We start from the raw sequence: 24,250 nt of genomic DNA on the forward strand, positions 1-24,250 counted from the left end.
TTTATTAGGTGGTCAAGCATCGCATGCGCATAGGCACCCTATTGCCAGTTATTTTATTTGAGCACCGTGGTGAGAGTACAGTCTTATGGCTCTCCTCTGGGGAAGATTTGTGTGTAGAAACATGGGGCAAATAGATCATTTAAATAATGTAAGCTGCAAACCATCTTAGAGTAAAGTGCTTGTCTTCCTCCACCTACATTTTGACTTCACAACTGGGTGAACTAGGCTTTGAATTATTGTCAGAGCTTTCAGCAAGAACCAGCTGAGGATTGCATTTCAAAATAACAGCAGACTGTGCCACTTCTCAATGCAAGCTCATATAAATGTACCACATAAGAATACCCATGTAAACATGAGAAACATGTGCAGATCCATTAGAGGTGTGAATCTCTGCATCTCAGAAGATTGGAGCCACATCTCGATACATGGTCTACGACATGATGCAGGAAAGATACACTTACACATAGGACGACATAGCTCAGGAGGTAAGAGCGGTTGTCTGGCAGTCGGAGGGTTGCCGGTTCGATTCCCACCCTGGGCATGTCGAAGTGTCCCTGAGCAAGACACCTAACCCCTAACTGCTCTGGTGATTGAGAGGCATCAATTGTAAAGCGCTTTGGATAAAAGCGCTATATAATGCAGTCCATTTACCATTTACATTCAACAATTCAATCTGATGCAACTCTGGTTCAGTTCAGTTGAGACATGATACAATTCAGTTTCATGTGTTCAATTTAACATGGTTGGCCTATGTTGTCTGTAGAATTATTTTAAAATTCTAGATCATGAAATCAAAGTGAAAATGTTCATCTTACAGTTAAGTCAAAGCTAAAAAGAATTTTAAAAGCCAATGTTTTTCCTAACTGTAGAAGTTGCAACGTGCATTTGTAGCAGCTCGTAATGCAATAACTGCGTATGACGTGTTATAACCTGGTTCAGTGATTGGAACAAAAAGGGAGACCTCGGCAACAAAGGGTTCAAATATCAAGGAGATATTATTAAAGAAATAAGCAACAGATAAGTACATAATGCAAACTGTGAGGTGTGTATGTCAGTAAATCAGGAAAGTGAGTGTGAATGTGAGCAGAAGCGATGTAAGGTACATAACAAAACGAATGCACAAAAAAAAAAAGAAAAGAAAAGGAATGCCGTGCCGGGTGGGACAGACCGGTTGAAGCTTCCGCACCGGGGCACACCGGGCCCGGGTGCATCCAAATCGTGCTAACGGTTCCCCAGCCTCCACCTGCCTACATACAGAACAGACAAGACGGGGGGAGAGAACCGCGCGATAGACACCCCGCAGATAGAGTCGGGGAACGTAACAAATGAGATTAAAAATGCTACAAAAACTCATTATATAACAAATCTGCGTATAATGTAATGAAAACGTTGAGCGCATAATGCAATAACTTTTTGCGTATAATGTAACAATTGATTACATTACAAGCGAAACGATATTCAACCGAATGGCTATCCGGGACCAGGATTGGCCACCTGTGCTGTGCATTACACACAAAACGTTATTACATTATGCGCTAAACGTGGTGTTTGTTTACACTCTCCCTCTTGTTGCTAGCGGGGTCATTTAATGACATTATTTTTTATAAACAAGGTATAACACTATTCGCACTAAAGAATGACACAACGGAACACAGTGCCACACTAAAGAGAGCAGGGTTCATGTTGTTTTGACAGATATTTCGCTTTTTTCGACAGCCATATCAATTTTTTACCAGTTTCCCGTTTAATTTGGACCGTGTGGGATTTTGGAATAAATGCAGCTGCATTTTATACATTTGGATCGGTGCATCAGTTTGAACTGGCAAATCTTTATACCCATTGATTCCACACTGAAAAAGATCTAGGAAACAAAATGTTACCGTGATATAAGCATGATAGCATGCGCTAGTTCATTATTTATGTTCACTTAACAAAGACTAGCGATTTGCAGTGATTCTAATCAATTATGCAACAATCTGAAGTGGATTCTGGAGAGGAACTAATCCACACCATGGAAAACCCACCATGGTTCCAAGCAAACTTAAGTGTCAGTCATTAGTGATCATTCCTCGCTTGCTAACTACAATTGAGATTATTTCATTCACTTAAGCACGTTTTTTTTGTTTGATTTATCCTGCTTAATGAATGTAAAATATCTAGAGAAACCTCCAAAGGCAAGCGATGCACACGTTGGGGAGAACAACAAATTAATATTTCTCTCCTCTGCTTCTAGGCAACTTTCAAAGGCTGGATGCCAATCATGTATTCAGCTGTGGACTCCCGTAAGGTAAGCATTGCAGACGTGCAATGCACTTTCAGTCTGATTTCATATGATATGGCCAAGAAGAAACGTACAAATGGAAAATAATATTGGCCCCAGAATTGACCCTTGAGGGACCCCTCAATTAATTTGCACAGAGGGTGACACAAAATCACCAACAGAGATGGAAAACTGTCTGTCTGTGAGATCAGGTCTTTATAATGTGATGAGTGAAGTGTGGCTCTTTAAGGGAAAATTCTAGTTTTATTATTATGTTTTAAAATGTGTTTATGCTTGCACATCATGTAATTGCTTGTATTTTCTTGATGCATTTTAGCGCCATGAACAACCTCAGTACGAAGTTAGCCGGAACATGTACATCTACTTTGTCGTATTCATCATATTTGGAGCCTTCTTTACTCTAAATCTTTTTATCGGTGTTATCATTGACAACTTCAATCAACAGAAGAGAAAGATAAGTATTTGATTTTGCTTGTTGGAAATGAAGAAATCTGGGGTGTTTGTGCCATTGCTTGGGAAAACATTTACATTGCAATACATAGCCCTTGGCCAGACTTGGAACCATGACTTCCTGGTTACAAAAACAGTACTCTCACTGCAACAGCACTCTCAGCTCTAGTAGGAACAGAGGAATGTTTGTACAAAATGCCAAACGTTTGTGGCATACTGATGATTTGTAATGACGTTTTGAGCACTAGATTTTTGCAGATCAGTGGTGCAAACTGAACGTACGTAGCTTAGCATAAGGATGGTCTTCCAGCTCCAGTGTTGAGGCTGTTTCAGGCCAGTCTCTGTAAGGATAATGTAAATAGTATGATATTCTCCAGCACTGCCACACTGAATCAGCTGGAAATGGACTGTGTTCCTATGAGGAAGAAACCACCCCTCTCCTTCAGTAGAAATATCAGTGGATATTAATGGATGATTGTTTTGAAATTTTTTCTGTGCGTTGTTCATGGGAAGGCAATTGTCTTCATCCAAACAGGGGAATTGAAATAATTTCATATCAGCCAAATTTTAAATTGATGTATTGGGATACACTAGACAGGGTCCACAGTTCAACCTCCATGACAGTTTGGAAGGAGTCCTTTTCTGTGTGTGTGTTTGTGACAGCACTGAAATTCACTCCTTATTGAACCTCATTCTCACAGTCCATTCAGCACTGCAGTATCAAAATCAAAGTAGTTATAGTAAACCCTTGTTTATATCTATTTTGTTCCCCTTCTTTACTTTGGAGGTCAGGATATCTTTATGACCGAGGAGCAGAAGAAATATTACAATGCGATGAAGAAGCTTGGATCAAAAAAACCTCAAAAGCCTATCCCAAGGCCTGCAGTATGTAATCCTGTCATATGTCATGTCGATTAACATGACAAGATCGTATTCATAATGGCCAGTTAAATCATTAAAGTGATTAAAAATGTCTTTTTATAGTTCGAATTTTAATCTCCATTAGTCATGGTGTGTTTGTTTATGGTTTTTTATCTCCCTTCCAGAACAAGTTACAAGGATTTGTCTTTGACCTCATTACAAAGCAAGCCTTCGACATTTGTATTATGGCTCTTATAATACTCAACATGATCACCATGATGGTCGAAGTAGACGAGCAGACTAAGGAGATGAAGAACGTTCTTTACAAGATTAATGTAGTTTTCATCGTCCTTTTCACGACAGAGTGTGTGCTGAAGATGTTTTCTCTTCGCCAGTATTTCTTCACCATTGGTTGGAATGTATTTGACTTTGTTGTGGTCATTGTGTCAATAATCGGTAAGAAACCAGGGGCATGGGGCATGTATTTCAACACGCACTGCATTTTTTCCATTTTTATTTATCAGCTGAAATGATGAGACAAATGTTGTTCATTTTTAAAATAAATGTGTAATACATGGAAATATAAAATCGCATTACCAAGTGTCTAATTACCTTAATTTCTTTTCAGGCATGTTTCTTTCAGAAGTGATTGAACAGTATTTTTTCTCACCGACTTTATTCAGAGTCATTCGACTAGCCAGAATCGGACGCGTCCTACGTCTCATAAAGGGCGCCAAGGGAATCCGGACACTTTTGTTTGCCTTGATGATGTCACTTCCTGCTCTGTTCAATATCGGTCTATTGCTTTTTTTAGTCATGTTTATCTACGCCATTTTTGGCATGTCTAACTTTGCCTACGTGAAGAAGGAGGATGGAATTGATGACATGTTCAACTTTGAAACATTTGGTAACAGCATCCTCTGCCTGTTCCAGATTACTACTTCGGCAGGTTGGGACGGTTTGTTGGCCCCCATTCTCAACAAGCGCGAGCCCGATTGCGACAGTAAATTTGTACACGCCGGGAGCAAATACAAGGGGAACTGCGGAAACGCCACCGTGGGGATCGCCTTCTTTGTGAGCTACATCATTATAAGCTTTCTGATCGTGGTCAACATGTACATCGCCGTCATCCTGGAGAACTTCAGTGTAGCCACGGAGGAGAGCGCCGAGCCGCTGAGCGAGGACGACTTCGAGATGTTCTACGAGGTGTGGGAGAGGTTCGACCCGCAGGCCTCTCAGTTCATCGGGTACGACAAGCTGTCGGATTTCTCGGACTCCCTGGCGTCCCCGCTGCGCATACCCAAACCCAACACGGTTCAGCTGATGGCCATGGACCTGCCCATGGTCAGCGGCGATCGCATCCACTGCCTGGACATCCTGTTCGCCTTCACCAAGCGCGTCCTCGGGGAGGACGGCGAGATGGACGCCCTCCGCGGACAGATGGAGGAGCGCTTCATGGCGTCCAACCCCTCCAAGGTGTCCTACGAGCCCATCACCACCACCCTCCGCCGCAAGCAGGAGGAGCTGTCCGCCTCGGTCATACAGAGGGCCTACAGGCGCCACCGCTTCAGGCGCCCCGCCGCGGCGGCCGCGCCCACCGTCTGTCCCCCGTCGTACGACAGCGTCATCAACCTGGACAAAGGCAGCTACGAGGAGGAAGACAACACGGAGAAAGAGGACAAGGGCAAAGACGTATGGGAGGATGAGAGCATGGAGGATGACTGAGTGAGAAGATCTGGGTTTTCATTCACGGTTTGTGGTTAATTGTTAGCAGCCTTCCAGGGTGGCGTGTTTGTGCGACGTTGACTGTTGATCTGCATATCTATGCCAGGCTGATAGTACTTACTTGTGTCTAAATTTAAGGCCTATGCCTACTAAGGCTGTGCCATCAGACACCGAAACGTTTTCTTAGGTTTTAATGAAATCGGAAACGCGAAAGAATACTGTTACTCCTTTTACAGCTAGTTCATCTGTAAGAATACTGTTATTGTCTTGCATTGCAATGGCTATAATAATTATTACCTTGGTTACAGAACATTTTACAATTATTTTAAGGTCATAAATCATTGTATGTATATTATGACAGACAAGGTTTTTTCTGTTAAATGGGGGGATGAAGGGTCAGAGGTCATATACTGCTTCTAGTAGCCAGCCAGTTCTGAAATGTGCAGACATTCAGTTCTGGGTGAAACCCCACCACGTCAACCTCAGTTGTACACCATAACTGTTGCAAACCATCCGTGCAAGGTAGCTCATTCTATTTACATCGGATATTAACGTTGGATAAATTGCCATTTTCCGAAGAGATATAGGAATTGTGCTAGCTGCCATTAATGTGCTATCTATCTAGAATGGATCTTAGAAGAGTCCTGTATGAGAAGTGGCTAGTTTCTGAGCTTCCACCGAACCTTGAGAGAATACATGGCATGGGTTTCTAGTAAGTTCTTTAAAGGTTATTGTTACCGGAATTTCTATGATTGCACCAACAAAACATTGAAAATGTGTTTTGTAAACTTCTAAGACTTTTTCTTCAAAGATTTATTTTGTTTTTGTTTTTTGTTTTTTGTTGTTTTTTTGCATGGAAGCATGCACACCCATAGTCTTGCATGAAGGACCAAAAGGACCAAACTGTCATATGGGGGAGTTTGCTTTATCCTCTTGAGTATTTCAGAGTAGCGCTCAGCATTTGAGGTGCTAGCCCATTTATCATCAGTATCTGTACAGGTTACACACAATCACACAATCATACACACATGATTGTTTCAGAGCAACCAGCAGTTTCTCCATACAAAACACATTCTCTTTCTATCTTTATTTATATATATATATATACATGCATTTGAGTGAGTTTGTGTGTGTGTGTGTGTGTGTATATATATATATATATATATAGAGAGAGAGAGAGAGAGCATTTGATTGAATTTACTCATAAAGATTAAACCTAAAAATGTTGTTTTCACTCTGGGGTATGTCTGATAAAGCAAACATCCTTGACATAGTATTGCTGTGTCAAATATGTATCAGCTCTTGTAGTGTATCAAAAATGGTAATATTGTTTATCATGTGCATCTCGTGGGGCCTTTCGCTGATGCATGTATCTTTTGCCTCCACCCTCATTCCTTTAGATCCACCGAGTTATAATGTGTCAGTTACCCAATGCTTTTAATTTTTTTAAATTATTGTTATATATATATATATAATTAATATATAATTAATTTTTTTTTTTTTTTTCACAAATTTAGTAACTTTATTGCATCACTGGGAAGTCTTTATTTTCTTCTTATTACACCCCTTCTTCAACAGAATTTGTTTTCTTGAAGGCAAAGTTCTTGTCTTCTTTGTGAACGTGATGAACAAAGCATCCTGCCGAACCTGCAAGATGTTTAGTGGTTATATTTCTGTTGAGTTCTTTATTCATATTGAAATTCAGTATGCTAATTTTATTTTTTATTTTTATTTTTGTAAGGGCAATACTGTAAATGTGGGATCACAGGCACATTGGTGTCTGAGGATCCACTGCAGTTTTTTCAGTGGGTAATTTCCATTAAAGATCAGGGTGAGGCCTGGAAGCCAATGTTTTGTTTCAAACTGTGGCCAGTTGACCGTTAACTTCATTCTAATATAAATACACAGATAGTGGAGGTATGATTCAGTTCATCCTATTCAGTTGATATTTGATATTCCTTGATGCCTTCCTGTATTTTTCATTTTCATATTTGTCGAGGACCTAATCAAATATATTTTTCAGTTCTTTTATTTTCTAAATGTTGTGTGATGCACAACAGCAAATGAGGATTGCTAATTTCACACACACACACGTACACACGTACACACACACACACACACACACACATAAACCCACACGTACACACGTACACACAGACACACACACACACACACACACACACACACATAAACCCACACGCACACACACACACACACATAAACCCACACGCACACACGTACACACACACACACACACACACATAAACCCACACGTACACACACACACACACACACACATAAACCCACATGCACACACGTACACACACACACACACACACACAAACATAAACCCACACGCACACACGTACACACACACGTGTACACACACACGCACGCACACGCACACACACAAACCCACACGCACACACGTGTCACACACACACACACACACACATAAACCCACACGCACACACGTACACACACACACACACACACACACAAACCACATCACACGTACACACACACACATCACGCACGTACACACACATAACAGTACACATACACACAACTACCATACACACACTAACACAACATTTAATTTACATGTGTAAGTATTCAATACGTAACATTTTTACGATTGTACAGGATAGGTGTATTGCATGCAGGATTTTTAACCCGCACCCCCACGCCCCCAACCAAAAAAGAATACCAGTTTGTTGTACCATGGGGATTGTCTAATATGTCCTTCATATGTATTTTCTGTAATTATTAAAACACCATTGACCACATTTGAAGTTTTGTTTGCCATGATGTATGTTCAGTGTTGCTATTATTTCTGTATTGGTCGACACTATTTAAATAGCATAGATTTGCATAATGGGTAATGGGTAATATTCAATAAAATTGTTAAAACCAAAATAATGTCTTTGTATTCAAGTACATTACATTGAAATATGTAAATGTTACAAATGGCTGACTGTTGATGTCTGCTACAGGTTTTGTTTTTACAATCTTGTCAGGTTACCCATAAGAGAGGGCACAAGTGGAGAAATGTTAGTTAGCTTGATACATATGCATGTTCTAATCCAGCAAGGCATGATAAGTCAGGCAGCAGTCCTGTGTGCATAGTTTTAGTATGTCAAGTGTGGACTACTTCTTCTACCCATCTGGTTAAATAATACAAAGGCGCTGAAGACTTATCTTTCCTACATTTCATGTCGTCTATGTGCTAAGATATCTTCGTGATCTTTCGTATGTCTGCCGGACTAGAAGGGCTCTGAAAATTCATACTTCTGAATATAAACATGCCATCTGTGGAAATGACCCTCGGTCTCCAACAGACATGCACTTTGCCGACCATACCATAGCCATGGCCAAATGCATGGGAATAGAGAAAGACTATATAGACATAAAATGCATCTGATTTAATGTTTGGGGAAGGTAGCACCAGGAGGTCCTGAGAACTCCAATGACGAAAATATGTGGCATGCACTTCCTTTTTCCTTTTTGAAGCACACCGAAGAAGGCTTCATTTTTTACCCTGTTCTAAAATAAGAAAGCAGACAAAAATCAAAAAAGGAATATTTAAGTGTGAACCACATATTTTTTGTTATTGAGGTTTGAGAGTTGGCTATATACACCAGCCTATTATTTTTAACTACAGGTAGGGACAGTACCATGGTCCGTTCTAAATTAACTTGACTTCTGCACTTGTCTACTGTGATTGGTTGTTGCAATCTGTCCTTCGTCCTAGGCTATGTATTTTCTTTCCTTTTTTAAATTTAATTTTGTTATGGGAGCTTCCATGATATATACCATACATGTGTGTGCTACCCCCCCCCCTCCCCCCCAAGTATGTCTATCTTTGTTAATATTACTGTATTTCTATCTTTGTTCATATTATTACCCTGTATGCCGTATAGCGGATTTGACTTGCTGAATAATTGATTGCGTAATGAGAGCAATTAAATGTTCTGGCACGTTCCATTTGTGGTAACTGCTGCAGAGTGGTGATGGCTACTGAGTGAAAGCATTTCCTTATGAGCACTTCCTAAATGTGCTGTGATCCCTGTCCTAGCGCACCCTCGGGAAAGGCCCTGCCGATACATTGTATTTTTTTTCAAACTGCAAATTAGAATAAATTATGTAAGTTACTGTTTTTGTGTGTGTGTGTGTGTGTGCGCGTGTGTGTGTGTGTGTGTGTGTGTGCACTGTATGTTTTTATATTTTGGTCAGATTTTCTTTTGGGTTGATGTTAGAGTCACTGGAAAAAGTACAGAGAAAAGGCACAGGCAAAACAAACACAAAATCGCCAGTTGTCTTCGTGACATCAGTGTCGTTATCCTTCATGACGGATGTGCTTGCAGGATGCCGCTCCCTCTCTCCTCCCACTCATCCCTCTCATAGTTTCCTTCCCTCCCTCCTGTTTCCATGGAGACATCATGAAAAATTGGGGTGTGGGCATGCCACTTAGCTTTGAAATTATACAGGTTCTCAATTTTGCTGCAGATGAAATTTGCATGTGGAATTATTGGCTGAACTCAAAGTCTACGTCTTTGTTTTTTGTCTTTTCTGTAAATGCAGCTTCTTCCAAAGGAGTCGCTATACTTCTCTTTATTACTGATCAAGTTTTTGGAGCTTATTGGCTGGACCAACTTAGTAAACGTAATGCCAGAAAATTAAGTTTAAAGTTTAATTAAGATCATCAAGAAATAATAAAATGTTATTAGAAAATAATGATATATTATATTTTATTTATTTCATATTTTTATTCTCCAGGGAACCTGAGAATAACCTGACAAGACAATCATTCACCCAGTGTCACCTTGTATTGCATCCCCTTAAAGACATATTAGTAATTACTTAGCCCGGGGCAATTAACAAAAACAAACACAATGTATACAATCCCTGAAGACCGCAACGAGCACTTACTGTCTGGAGTCAGTCGACTGTCATCATTTAGTTTGGTATTGGAAGGCAACATAAATGACTACATCTGGGAATACGCGGAGAAAAATTGATTTGATGACAATCCCGCGGAATGAACAGTGCCAAGAACATTTAACTGCAACAAGAGCTGAAAGCTGTCTAATCACTGAATTGCATCCACTGATGAGGGCAAATTAGCTTCTTGATTTCAGCCAAATGTTTGACCCGGTAGATGATGAAGTACTGCATTTCTGATCATCCCTATGGGCTCAGTGATTCTGCGTAAAGTTTGGTAGAAGCTCTGCTTGATGGAAAGAAAGCAATCTGTTTACAATATGGTGGTGTATGCTACATCATTTCATTTGATGCAGAATGTCACAAGGCAGTTGTTGACTTGGACCGCTCCCATGCCTAATGTTCACCAATTATCTTCCTTTTGTTTTATCTACGTATGCTTGGACAGTGACATGAAAATGCACTTGCCACTTTTATGATTTCCACTATTATTGCATATTTGTTACACTGAATGGTTTCAGATCTTTAGACAAAATATAATATTAGACAAAGAGAAACTGAGTACACACAAAACATATTTCTTTAGACCAGTATTTATTTTATTTAATTAAGAAAGTTATCAAACACCAACATCAATCAAGTGAAAAAGTAATTCCCTCCTTAATAACTTAATCAACCAATTAACCAAATTGAATTTATTGTTAAATTTAGCTGATTGAACTCAGCCAGGCTTGACTGCAGCCAGTCTTGTTGAATCTAGACCTCACTCATATTGAACCTTACCAACAGAGTGAAGTTGTCACCACAAAGGTTCTACAAGCACACTATGCCATGGTCAAAGAAAATTCTAGCTCTGGGCCTCCACCCAGCCACTGTGAAAGCCATTATCTCCACATGAGGTACACTTGGAACAGTGGATAATCTTGCCAGGAGTGGCCGGCCTGCAAAGATTTCTCCAAAGGCACAGCAAAAACTCATCCAGGAAGTCACAAAAGATCCCAGAAGAACATCCAAAGAACAACAGACCTCTCTAGCCTCAGCTAGGGTCAGTGTTCATGACTACAAAAAGAAAGAGACAGGGCAAAAATGGGATTCATGGGACAGTAGCAAGGCAGGAACCACTGCTAACAAAGAGAAACATCAATGCTCATCACATTTGCAAAAAAGCATCTGGATGATCCCCAAGCCTTTTAGGATATGTTCTATGGACAGATGAGTCAAAAGAGGAATTCTTGGACAACATGGGTCCCATTATGTCTGGTGTAAAGCAAATACATCATTTCACATTAAGAACATCATACCAACAATCAAACATGGTGGTGGTAGTGTGATGGTGTGGGGATGCTTTTCTGTCTTGGGACTTCATCGAATTGCCCTTATTGAAGGAGCCAGGAATTCTGCTCTGTACCACAAAATTCTTAAGGAGAATGTCCGGTCATTTGTCCATGGGCTGAAGCTGAAGTGGAATTGGGTTATGCAGCAAGACAATGATCCAAAACACCTAAGAAAGTCCATGTCTGAATTGCTAGCGTCCTAGTCAAAGTCCTGACTTGAACCCAACAGAGATGTTTTGGAAGTACCTGAAACGAGCAGTTCATGCTCGAAAACCTACCAATTTGTCTGAATTACAGCAATTCTGCAGAGAAGAGTGCGGCTAAAACTCCACCACAGCAATGTGAAATACTGATATTAAATTATTGGAAGCATTTGGTTTCAGTTATTGCTGCTAAAGGTAGCACAGCCAGCTATTAAAATTAAGGGGTCAACTGCTTTTTCACATGGGTGATACGGGTGTTTTGATAATGTTTCAATAAATAAATGAAGTAATAATTCAAAATGAGTTTTGTGTTTTACTCCGGTTCCCTTTGTCCAATATTACATTTTGTCTAAAGATCTGAAACCATTCAGTGTAAGAAATATGCAGTAATAGAGGAAATAGGGAAGGGGAAAATACTTTTTCACGGTGCTGTGTCTTTACACAGTTTGTAATTTTGTTCACAAGTGTCACAGCTCCACTTCCCGATTGCCGGTCGACGCAAGCATCCGGGATTTAGTTCCCACTCGCGTTCTGTGCATTTCCTGCGTCTCACGTCTTGTGCCGGGTAATTGCTGTTGTAATTGGATTATTGTTTTCTCACATTCTGAACGTCTGCTCATCCTCAGTAATTGTCTGCATGTGTTTCACTGTGTATTTAAGTTCCTGGTTTTGTGCAGTTTGGGGCTTGTTCTTCATGTTCTCCTGCATGGTTATCCTAGCCACTAGTTCCCCCATGTCTAGTTACTGGCATCTTACTTCCATTGCCTTGTTTGTTATTTTGCTTTTTGGCTGATGAAAAGCTTCCATGAAGATTTATTTTAATTTCCTTCGCCTCCACGTTGGTCTCTGCGCCTGGGTCCTATCCTTTTGTGAGCCCTGACAACAAGCTGCAAAAGGCTTTTCAATTAATTGAGACACTTGAACAATCTCAACACACAAGCTGTCTTTGCAACAAGCCTGAGAGTCTTTCAGAACGGTTGGCTTTTCACAGGGAGGCACTTTGGTCTCCTGGATATTTACCTCCACTGTTAACCTGTCTACCATCTGATTTTGGTTGTTCATTTGACTACCACTGAAATACAATCACACGAGTGACTGGGTTTATACTTTGTTCACACATTTTACAGTGATGTTGTCTGTAACCTAGCGGCATAGCCACTAATCAGTATATGGGTGGGCACTGAAGAAGTGGGTGGGCCAATAACCAATCGTACGCGAGCTCCGAAGCACATAGCAAACCTACAGTATAGACTACACACATGCTGTGGAATTCTTCATGTTAGAGATAGCTATGTAGACGGTTCCAATAATGCCAAAGAAGGCAAAGGCTTTCGATAATTAATCCCCATGAATATTGACATGAACACTAATCAACATCATTAAAACTGGGTTTAACTACTGGAAGAAATAGCCTGTCATCCTGGATAGACACGAACAGTCCAAGTTTTCATAAGGAGTGTCAACAGAAGTACATGGCTTAACTCCACCAGACTCCAGTACACACAATGCTCTTGAAGCAAGAAGCCTCTGATCATGCGCAGAGATGGGAGAACATGACAGAGGTGTTGTGGGGCCTTCAGTTCCACGTTCAGCAGGGGCTATCAGAAAGGGGTCACGGGCTGACCATGATAGCAATTTTAGCCAGCTGAGGGTATTGCTCAAATCCAGATCTGAATTTATTCATTGCTAGTGGGAAATACAGCGCACATGAAATTATCAGTGAACTAATGAATTAATGAAACGTACCAAGAATGTGTCAAACCTACTTGCTGACATAAAATATGCACAAGCCGTTGCAGTGATTATGGATGAGATGCAGGAAAACCAATGCAGCATCCATCAGTGCCACGATTTTTGATATTCTCACCCAGTGTTGTCTTCAAGGGGAGGACTTTATAAAATCGAATTGTCTTCGTTGAAGCATTAAAACCCGTTCTTATTTATTCTCTCTTCAAAAAAAACAACAACTTTATTTTCACATAACCAAACACAACTACTGCAGTGTGTACTAAAGAGAACGGAATAAAAAATAACCAGCTTGCAAAAGTAGGTTTTTGAGAAAATTGAAAATTGCGGAAAACCCGTCGTGGCCCAAGTTAGAGGGCCTTGAGACAAATTTGTTCTCCAGGCCCAGACGTGTCTTCTGACAGCCGCTTCACGACACCGCACGTTGCGTGTCTCCTGCCCGTTTAAAATTTTAAATCTGCATCCTTGCACTTTCGGTGCTTGGGACCCCCAAAAAATCCAGTGACTGAAATAAATGATAAAATGTGATGTAATATTCTACTGTTGTTTGGGAAATTGAATCAGTTCAGGTATCTGTGCATGCTATGCATATTATGCTAATCTTAGAGAGTGCGGGAGGCCCTGGGAATCTTCTGCTGTCCGTTGTCCGTTAAACATGCCTCATGGCCATTGCAAACAGCACAATTCCTTCGGTGAGGGAACATGGCTAATTGTCCGGGCTCCCGTCCCCAGGGACCGTCCCAACATAATTGCAAAAGCATTAGGCACAGAGTGTGTCTCCTTTCCAGTTACCCCTTTTTATGACTCTTCCGCTCTTGTTTCAGCTGGGCCGCAATAAGCATTATCACCACCACAGAGCCAGCACAGCTTCACTTAGAGTGTCCATTTCTCATGTACACCCTCAAATCAAACGAGCACTCAGCGATAAATGCTCCATCTTCTGAAAGGAGAATTAATGCCGGTTAAACGGTACTAAGTACTAAATGGTACTCTCCTTCCCTCTGACTTTCTCACCCTCCCCCTCTCTCTCTCTCCCTTCCTCTCTCGCATGTAGTTGTGGCTTCCCTCTCAATTTCCATCCAATTCAAAATGCAAAACTGATTTGAACCTACAAACCAGTAGATATTTCCAAAGCAAATTTGACGGATAATGTACAGTACTGACACAAAATATACAAAAATATATCCCTGTCCCAGGGCACATTGCTGCCACTGTCAGTGCATTTACATGCACAGTTGAAATCGATCTATATTAATAGCTTGATTTGGCCAAAGATGAGATTTAATTGGATTATTGTCGTTGTCCCAATATACATGACTTGGAAAGAATCGATTTATTGACCGAGGTGTGTCTGACGAAGGCTTCTTATAAATCCTGCTTCCTCCAATTTTGTTGCAACTTTTTTGGATAGTTCGCCATTCCGCGTTTTTCTTCCATCCATGTATTTTAGGATATTTAACTCCTTTAGTTGCGATAGCATGAAGTTGGTCTCCTTGTCCATCCAGAAATGTGTTTTTTTTGCCATGATACTAGGGAGGGCAAAATGAAGCTTTAGAATGTCGCCAGCAGTGTATGCACGTGAGCTCGACAATGCATTTCTCACAGAAAAGGTCGTTTGTCGCCTTTTTTTAATTCATTACAATGGTGATAGAAGTGACAATAATTAAGTGGTACTGTGCTGTTAGCCTTTATTGATCGCCATACAAGGTCAAGCACAATCGGACAGTACTAACCCATAAAAATGTACTTTGAATGGTACTTGCTCAATCGAATGGTAAATGTGAAAAGCATTCGATTATGGTCAGCAGCACCGAAATTTTCTGTCACACCCTCAATAAACAGCAAAAGTCCCAGTAGAAGATTGAATTAAATCTTTTGAAGTTATATATTTTCTGAAATGCTATCGATTCCGCTTGGCCACAGTGAGCGTATAGTTGCTATGTAAATTACGAAACATGCGCAGAACGCCTAGGCCAATTTTTGGCCTATTGAAGCATATATATGCCGTAGTAAATCGACCCCCAACCGCATTATCTAGGTATGTTAGTGTCCGACTTTGAAAAAATTGACTTTGTACGATTTCAGTCGGACTAAGGTGTTTACATGATTTTTGAAAGTCCAGTTTTAGCCGGACTAAAACAATAGATCGACTTTTTCAAACATCATGTAAACCCACTGTATGACACCGCGCTTCACCTCCCAAAGGCGAATGGGAGGTTTTCCCAGTAAATCTATGGTGAATGGGGATTAAGGAAGTGATTTTAGAAAATGTGTTTTTTCTTGTGTAGGGATATTTGTCATGTTGTGGGAAAAGTTCAGCTCAGTCGCACACTCCTGAAATTGACCCTGCCCTCTCTGATCAGCCAGTTCTGGTGACGGTCAGTCTGTCTCTGTCATGCTAGGGTTTTTCTGTATTTGTTTTTTTTTCCACTGTGGTTAGATAGGCTGCCACACTATTTTATTTATTTTTACCCAGCATGCCAGTTTGCTTTGTTTTCATTTGTAGTCTGAGTGTGTACTCGGTGTATTTCATGTATAACTATATCTTATTCATAATGTGTGTATGCGTCTGTGTGTGTGTGTGTGTGTGTGTGTGTGTGTGTGTGTGTTTGCTTGTGTGTGCATCCCAACGTGTATTGTCATTGTGCTGGTGTTATAATTTGGTTGATTAGTAAGTTTTGGTGGAGTGCTGTTGTCTTGAGTCTGTTTCATGTAGAGGGAATTAGTGAATTGATCCTCACGTCCAGCCAGAAGATATCTGTTGCTGACATTAACAGTAGCTGACTGTATTTAAGTGGAACTGACTAGATGTAGGCCTAAACACACTGGCCTGTTTTTATTACAGCAGAAATAAGAATAATTATTGACACACTATCACAATAACTGTGCATGTTACCAAGGTGATTACCTATAACCATTCTTTAGCGACTCAAAGTATAATATTCTAAATAAAGAATCCTTTAAAAATATAAATGCATTAGCAATGTGATAATTAAAATGATTTTGAAAGTCAGAATCCCTTTTGAAATAGGCAACCGACTCATTGAAGTCTGGTCATCACAAAACATTTTTTGCATCGAACATTTGTCATGTAACAGCACTGAGACTACACATTTGCCCCACACTGCCCAATAGTGTTATTACAGGTCAGAACGGTAAAGGGTCCAATGATCTTGAATAGTGTCAGCCGTAGCTTAACTGCTATATCTATTTAAAATATTTTTAATGGCATAGAATAGCCTGAGTGATATCCACTTATTCACAACCAAATAATCTGCACACGGTGCATTTAAGGTAATTTAATTTCTTTGTAAAGTGATATTAGAGGATGCATTTTTTCCAGCATTATGGCACAGCATTCATTAATGTAAAGGAATAATATAATAATAATAATGAGACAAACAGCTACTCTGTCACATTTAATGTCCCTGATTGGAGAATTTGGTTCGTTTTTTTCTGGTTTTAACAGCGCAGTGATTTCCTGTGTACATCAATTTTATTAGATTATGGGCTCTTCCCCTACACTGGAATCTGCCTTGCCTGGATGAATCAAACATTTTTTCAAACACAAATACATAAACATAATAGAGCTAAGAAATGTTTTTTTTTCTCCCTTTGGCTGGCATGTCTATCAATTGGGGTGCATAGAGTGAAAATATGTGTTGTGATTAGTAAAAATGAATCAAACTTTTAAGACACTGTGCTCATTGTGGTTTGCAGTTTAGTCATTTAGCAGGGGCTTCCAGCCTAAGTTTATGCTCATTTTTAAAATGGTTTTTGTTTGTATAAACTTTGAGGTGTAATTTGAAAAGGTGAGTTTTGAGACGTTTGCAGCCTTACTCAGTGATAGGAGAAGGTGATATTTTTGCGGAATGTAACCAGTGAAGATGCCTTACTTACGGATTGGGGAAGGTGATACATTTGCAGAAGGCAACCAGTGGACATTCCTTACTCACTGATTGGGGAAGGTGATACGTTTGCAGAATGTAACCAGTGGACATTCCTTACTCACTGATTGGGGAAGGTGATACCTTTGCAGAAGGCAACCAGTGAATGTGCCTTACTCACTGATTGGGGAAGGTGATACCTTTGCAGAAGACAACCTGAGAACTGGCCTTACTCACGGATTGGGGAAGCTCATTCCAGCATTAGGGAATGAGGGGCGGGGAGGAGCCGGGGCCCTGAGGAGGGATGGGCCGGCCCACTGGCGGAAGCACACTGAGCCGCGTGGTCTGGCCGTTTGAGTGGAGGCTGTGATCATTATCTGAAGGCTGGGAGGGGCGGTAATGTTTGCAGCTTGACATGTGCCAGTGTGAGAGATGTGCCAGGATGAACTGAATGCCCGCTCCACACCAGAAGCTAGGGCAGGGTGTTCAAAAGTGCCATGCCGTGTGTGAATTTCGGCTGCAGTGACCTGAGAACACAGCTCGGTTAGCCAGCCAGTAAGGCATTACAGTGGTCCAGACGAGAGATCACAAGGGCTTGTGCAAGTCGCTGTGTAGCGTCTTGGGTGAAAAAGGGGTGGATTCTCCTCTCCTGTGTTTTTGAGTCAGAATCGACCGGGCCGGGTGGTTGCCGATGTGTCTTCAGAGAAGCCCACCTGGTCGTCTAGGGTCACAGCATGATTCTTACCAGAGTACAAAGATGTTGTGTTTATTTATTTTTTATTTTATTTATTGCAGCTCACATTATGTTGCTGTTATGATGAAATGATTCTCGGTTGTGGAAACTGGGATTGTAAGTCATCGGTTTTAGATGTTTATGATTGACACTCTTAAATTCTTAAATCAATCTCTCTCTCTCTTCCTCTCTCTCTCTTTCTCTCTTTCTCTGTCTCTCTCTCACTCACGCTCTCCCTCTCTCTCTCTCGCATGCTCTTTCTATTTTCATTTTTTTTCTATTTCAACTTCAAGGTGCTTTATTGGCACCAAAGGAAATGTTTCCGATAACAACAACAGTAATGAAAATAAAGCTCTACATCCTGTTACATAATATACACATATTCTACACATATACAACATAAAGGAAAACAACATACACACATACTGCCATATTTATGCCATATTATATACCCTATGTAAATAATTAACTGCAGATTATGACTCCTTGTGCTTCTGTCTCTCTCTTTCACTCTCTCTCTCTCTCTATCGCTTTCTCTCTTTTTTATGATTTTACTGTGGGATTGCAGCTATGATGTATTTCTGTACGTATTAGCAGGAAATTAATTGGTTGCCTATGGATCTTATAGACCACCCTGCCTGTTTTTCAGGAACAAACATTGTTTGCTTCAATGGCAGCACTATCAATTATTAATATCAGAGAGATTTTCTTTCATCTGTGACCGTTTGATGCTGACGTTGGTTATATGCTATTTATTTATTCAACAGACTTTTCTACATTAATAGGATCTCTAGTAAATGCAACATCTAATTAGCTTTTTATTATTTGACACTTCATTGCAATCAGAGCAACCACACCTTTCTGTGAAGTCATAATGCTGTACACCTGTGGCGTAGAGGTGCTAAAAAAAACCGAATTATTCAAATCTGAAAACAAAGGATTCACCTAACCTTTCATTGTGACCTTTCAGCTGACATTCGACTTGTTTAAGAACTTTCCAGAATCACTAGAGAAAAGTGTCCAGGTCCAGAATTAGTTTGACCGGCCCCATGATTTAAATTCTGGCTGACATTCCGTTTACGGGATCTTAGCGATGCTGCAGACCCTTCTTTCTGAGCAGCAGGTGAAAAAGCTCATCATGGACTTGGGTCGTAAAATGTAATAGAGCATATTCAAAGTGCAATCAGAACACCATGTACTGGTGCCTTTGAACAGTTTATAATGTTTTGAGTGTACGCCATTTTAAGTGTGTGATATAGGTGTGCTAACAATGAACAAGCAAAAGGTCTACAAACACGTTATGAAGATTTAAGGTAATTTATATATATATACCATCTGAACAATTTCCATTATTGCACTTGACCAAAAGCACACTTATTGTAATTCACAACACAAGTGGCCATAATATGATGGTCCATTAGAGACTAAGCAGACTGAATGGCATGTCTGAGTATATTCCTATCTATTCATTCATCTTCTTTTCCCCCATAACCTCCCCATATCCGCATGCACTTGTAGCAAAATGCTCTGCTTCCTTAGGAGTATATAGCAATAAGGTTGCTTATTATTGAGCTATCTGCATCGAGCCTTCCGAATGCAATGCACAGTTTATGACATGCTATGATCAACATGCACTGGAATACAATTTGTTTCAGAGGATGTAGAGATGGTCTCAAGGCAATGTTTTTTTGCGTGTTTAATTCAATGTCTTTATGTGTTAGGGTGATGTTTGTATCTGCCTACTTTATGAATGTCCATAAAGTAGGAGTCCATGCTTTCGCGGGCAGTATTCACAGCAGACTTTATGGTAGACAGTAGCATGTGGCATTGGGATCAGCGCTTAGCCTTCGTAGCAATAAGTTGTGAGGTCATAGTCAGGAGTGCACAGATGATCTAGACGTGAAGCAGCACAGATTAAAAAGGCCCGTGGAAGCAAACCCGCTGTAATGTACTCCCCGATACCGCAGGAGTCCATACTCAGAGGTCAATATCAGCTTTACTGGTGCTCGCGCTGATGAATGTTTCAGTGGGCAGTGATTATAGCGAGCGCATATGCTTTTATGATATTGATTAAATTAATAACTGCCAGGGCCGTGTGTGTAGTCTACGCTCGGAAAGCCTCCCCGTGCCAGGTCCGGCCGGTGGCTGCTCCTTTCCAGTATCTCAGTCCTTCCCTCTGTTCCAGTCATCATACTGTAGCTCTTTTACCAAACACCAGCCATTAGTCTACATCACGGTTCTGCTTAATGTCACAGGCGTACAGTAATTATATGATATGCATTTGGTTCCAGTAAAGGCAGTGACAACTGTGCTCTGGTGGACTACATGGAGGAATTATATAATTATTGTTTATTATATATTTATTATATTATATTTTGTTATATGGTATGTCATGATATTTTACCATGCATTTACTGTTCACAATATTATTATAATATAATTCAGTATTACACATCCATTTAACTGAAGCAAAGCTCCTGTTAACCTTTTTATAGGCTAAACTGAGTATTTCTTTATTTTAATTTACAAACGGCCCGCTATTCATGGTAATGTTTAAAATTCATAGTTTATTCTCATTTAAATTGCTTGTATGTACAGTTTGATTGTTTACAATATGAAAAGTACATCAGATACTTCAACATTAGTGGAACCTGCTGCCTCTTGTTTTAAAAGCAACCGCAGCCATTTTCCCAATTCCACAGTGAGGACTAATAGTTGACTTGGAAACTGTTCAAAAAATATCACTTTCTGTTCAGTGCTTTTTTGAAATTTGCCTTGCTGAAATTTGTTTACAAATAGATTTTTTTAAATGAAAATGCTATTTGACTGTTATTACAAAGCAGAAATTGCAGCACCAGCCATGCTATCGAACAGAATATTTTAAAGTAAACTTTGAATGGTACTCCTTGTCCTAATGCACTCTGGGTTCAGGGTGCTAACAGTAAATACAGTAAGAATAAGGTTGTGAACCAATGTAAGGCTGCAATAGTGCCCTGTTTAATCATACTTTTTTCACCATTGCGAAAAAAAGGTGTGTCACAAATATACTACATAAAAACAAAGTGCATAAAACAAAGTCAAGCTTTTTTCAATGTAGAACTTAAAATATGTTCATTTTGGTACTTGATGGCATTTAAGACAAACAAAAAGTAACTGTAAGAAATATTGATCAACATAATAGATCATATCTGATAATTTGATTAAAAAATAATGCTGGCCAATAATAAATAGCTGAATGTGTTCTTAGAATGCATTTGTAGGTTACGAATGATGGAGAGGAAAATGTTGTTTTTGTTTGTCAAAATATTCAGCTATTCTTTTAGCTCTGCAGATGAATGTCAGATCTTCAATGGTATTCAACTGGGTATGTATATTGTGTCTGCATACCTATTAATATTTCATTGGCTATCCGATCAGTCATGTCAGACTGGATAGGAATGATTGAGGCTTTAAAGATGACAGATGCTCAATTAACATATTTTAAAGAATAATGTCATAAAGTTATTAAGAGTTATATTATTAAATTTCCCCCTCAAACCTAATATCAACACTGACTGACAGTGAATGTGAAAAATGGTCACCTAATAATGTGGATATTCTTTTACCCATTTAACATGTATGTTTTGAAGTTTTAACAATATTTCATAAATAGCTAACATGTAACTGAAATACATTTTTCATATGAATTGTAGGATATACATGCATGTATTTTGCAATGAACCTGAAATATTATTGAATAACTCTCTTATTCTAAAATTAAGTAATGCAACATTTATAAGATTTATAATTATGGCATAAAAACAAAGTTTTAGTGGCCACAACGGTTGACAAACTCGCAAAATTCAGGGGAAACAAAGTCATAGCACGGGACAGTGTAGCAAGGGGAAAAAATTGGGCAGTAATATTTAATACAATTCATACATATAATTCTCTCAGCAAACTCGAATACAGACGGATGCATGAAACAGAAAAGCCAGGGGCGCCACCTTGTGGTAGACCTTTTCTGTTAGTTTTCTGCCACCACAGAAAAAATGTAGGAGGAAAATCTACCTGTTGTGTCGAGAAGACTGGCCTCTGTGAACGACCTCAAGAATGACGAGCCTATATTGTACATAACTGGCGACAAAAACTTTAGCTTACTCTACATTTTTGGAAATTTCTCATTTATTGGCTGAAATCAAATTTATGTGATATATGCACAATCCCCCCCCCCCCCAGAGATCACCGGTTTATTTTGTATCTTTTTAAATATCCAGCGCCAAAATTTGCCCGTCCACTGCGATTTTTATTTTCATTTACTAAAAATCCGGTGGTGCAGGATATTCTGCTGGTCAGGTCGCGTTAGTTCAGAGTTGCGTAGATCCCCAGATCTCACTGATATTGAGACTGAATGGCCAGCCCACCCGTAAAACCATCTAATGCAGAGCGCGGCTAAAATGTCGGTGTCAGTTCAGTGTACCTATGAATCCAATAGGAACCATGTGTACTCTATCGAGTTTATTTAACACTGAAAATTTTACTGGGTACATGCATACTTAATCTCGAAAAGGAAAGTTGTGATTTATGTAGGCTGTTGCCCTCCTGGCATCGGACATAAATTAAATACTGTACTAACACCTTTTTCGGTAACAAAGAACTCATAACCAATTTAAATTTCTAATATTTCTCTATAAAGTTCTTCTTCCGTTTCTGACATTAACTTTCTGATATTAGCCTAATAAAGTCCCCTTTTCGTGCTTTTTCCTTAGTCATCAGGCAGCTTCCTCCCTGCCAGAGCATAAAACACGTACGAAGTTTCTCAACCTTGGATACTGTACTGATACTGTAGCCCGTCCTGCGGCTAATTGAGCTTACCGTCTCAGAAAGCTGCTTCAGCGTTTTCAAGGTCCAATGTTTTTTTTTCTAGCATCTGTCCCTTACCTGACCTCCGCAAGGCTGACGGAGCTCGCGGCCCAGGTGTCTCTGTTGCCCAGGACAACGCCTCTGGCATGTGATGCAGCATCATAAAACCAGGTAGTACATGAGTAAGACAGTCAGTCTCCAGCAGGGCTAAAGAGGTGAGACTTCTTCGTCTAATCAATACATACACAGCCATTTATGCCTCAGCAGGCCATGAAAGGAGACACTGATGATCAATGGCATGTACTTATACGCCGGCAATGTCTGTAACCTTCTAAAAGAGCTTGAATTATAAAATTTTATAATTTTCTTTTGTTTTTTTACCTTTTATTGTTGCCCTTTAGTACGATGTCTGAATACATTTGCAGATATTTTTCTAGGTATTCGCTCTTTGAGGGATGCCCTCTTTTGAATCAGATTGCATCACTTTTTGTTGGTGCTTATGCACCCATGCCAGTGGTCCTTCAAGTTTTGGTATAAAAGCCCGTTCTCTCTTTTTCATGTTAATCTCAGCCATTATGAAAGAAAGGACTACAAATCAAACTGCACTCTTGCCTTGTTTCCCTTTTAGTAACAGCATTTGCTCTGGGATAATTCTATTAGGGTATATAGGTCTCACATCTAATAAATATGCATTTGAAAAGAAGGCTGGGAAATTTTTTGTTTTTTTTTAGGGGGGGGGGGTGTATTCCTAAATCAAAAGGCTTGTGTGTGGTGCTGAATAGTATTTTTTTTTTTTACAAATGGTTAACTTACTAAAGCTAATCCACTATAACTCAAGAAATGAATTGCCTTTCTCGCCTTTCTTCAGGTAGTTGCAGGTTTTTCAGCCATGGTGATGTGTTTGCTATATTGCTGTGTGGAGTTTGCACGTTCTCCCCATATCCATGTGGGTTCCCTTCCGGGTACTCTGCTTTCCTCCCACGGACCAAAGACATGCATGTAGGCTAATTGGTGCGTCAGAATATATAGAAACTGCTGCATTTTGGTGGAACCAAAATATATAAAAATTCCCTTTAATAAAAGCTGAGAATCTGCACTTAAACCACATGTGAATGCTTTTAATTAAAAATAAAAAATTATGGAGAACAGAGCCAAAAAAAATAAATAATAATAATCAAGCAAAGCCATGTGTTTGTCCCAAATGTTATTGAGGGCAGTGTATGAGTTAAACTACCATTTGTACC

The 24,250-nt window shown here is 39.8% G+C and overlaps 1 protein-coding gene across 2 annotated transcripts in view; it reads left to right on the forward strand.

Moving 5' to 3' along the window:
- Positions 1–7,836, forward strand: part of LOC135240788 (sodium channel protein type 2 subunit alpha-like) — a 44,444-nt gene extending 36,608 nt beyond the window's left edge. For both annotated transcript variants that reach the window (XM_064310709.1, XM_064310707.1), the window contains 5 exons: positions 2,234–2,287; positions 2,598–2,735; positions 3,512–3,616; positions 3,778–4,048; positions 4,221–7,836. In XM_064310709.1, coding sequence (XP_064166779.1) covers positions 2,234–2,287; positions 2,598–2,735; positions 3,512–3,616; positions 3,778–4,048; positions 4,221–5,317 — 1,665 coding nt within the window. In that variant the 3' untranslated portion in view covers positions 5,318–7,836. The remainder of the gene's footprint in view (positions 1–2,233; positions 2,288–2,597; positions 2,736–3,511; positions 3,617–3,777; positions 4,049–4,220) is intronic.
- Positions 7,837–24,250: the final 16,414 nt, after the last annotated feature.

The sequence above is a fragment of the Anguilla rostrata genome, chromosome 15, assembly GCF_018555375.3.
Source record: "Anguilla rostrata isolate EN2019 chromosome 15, ASM1855537v3, whole genome shotgun sequence".
NCBI classification, from domain to species: domain Eukaryota; kingdom Metazoa; phylum Chordata; class Actinopteri; order Anguilliformes; family Anguillidae; genus Anguilla; species Anguilla rostrata.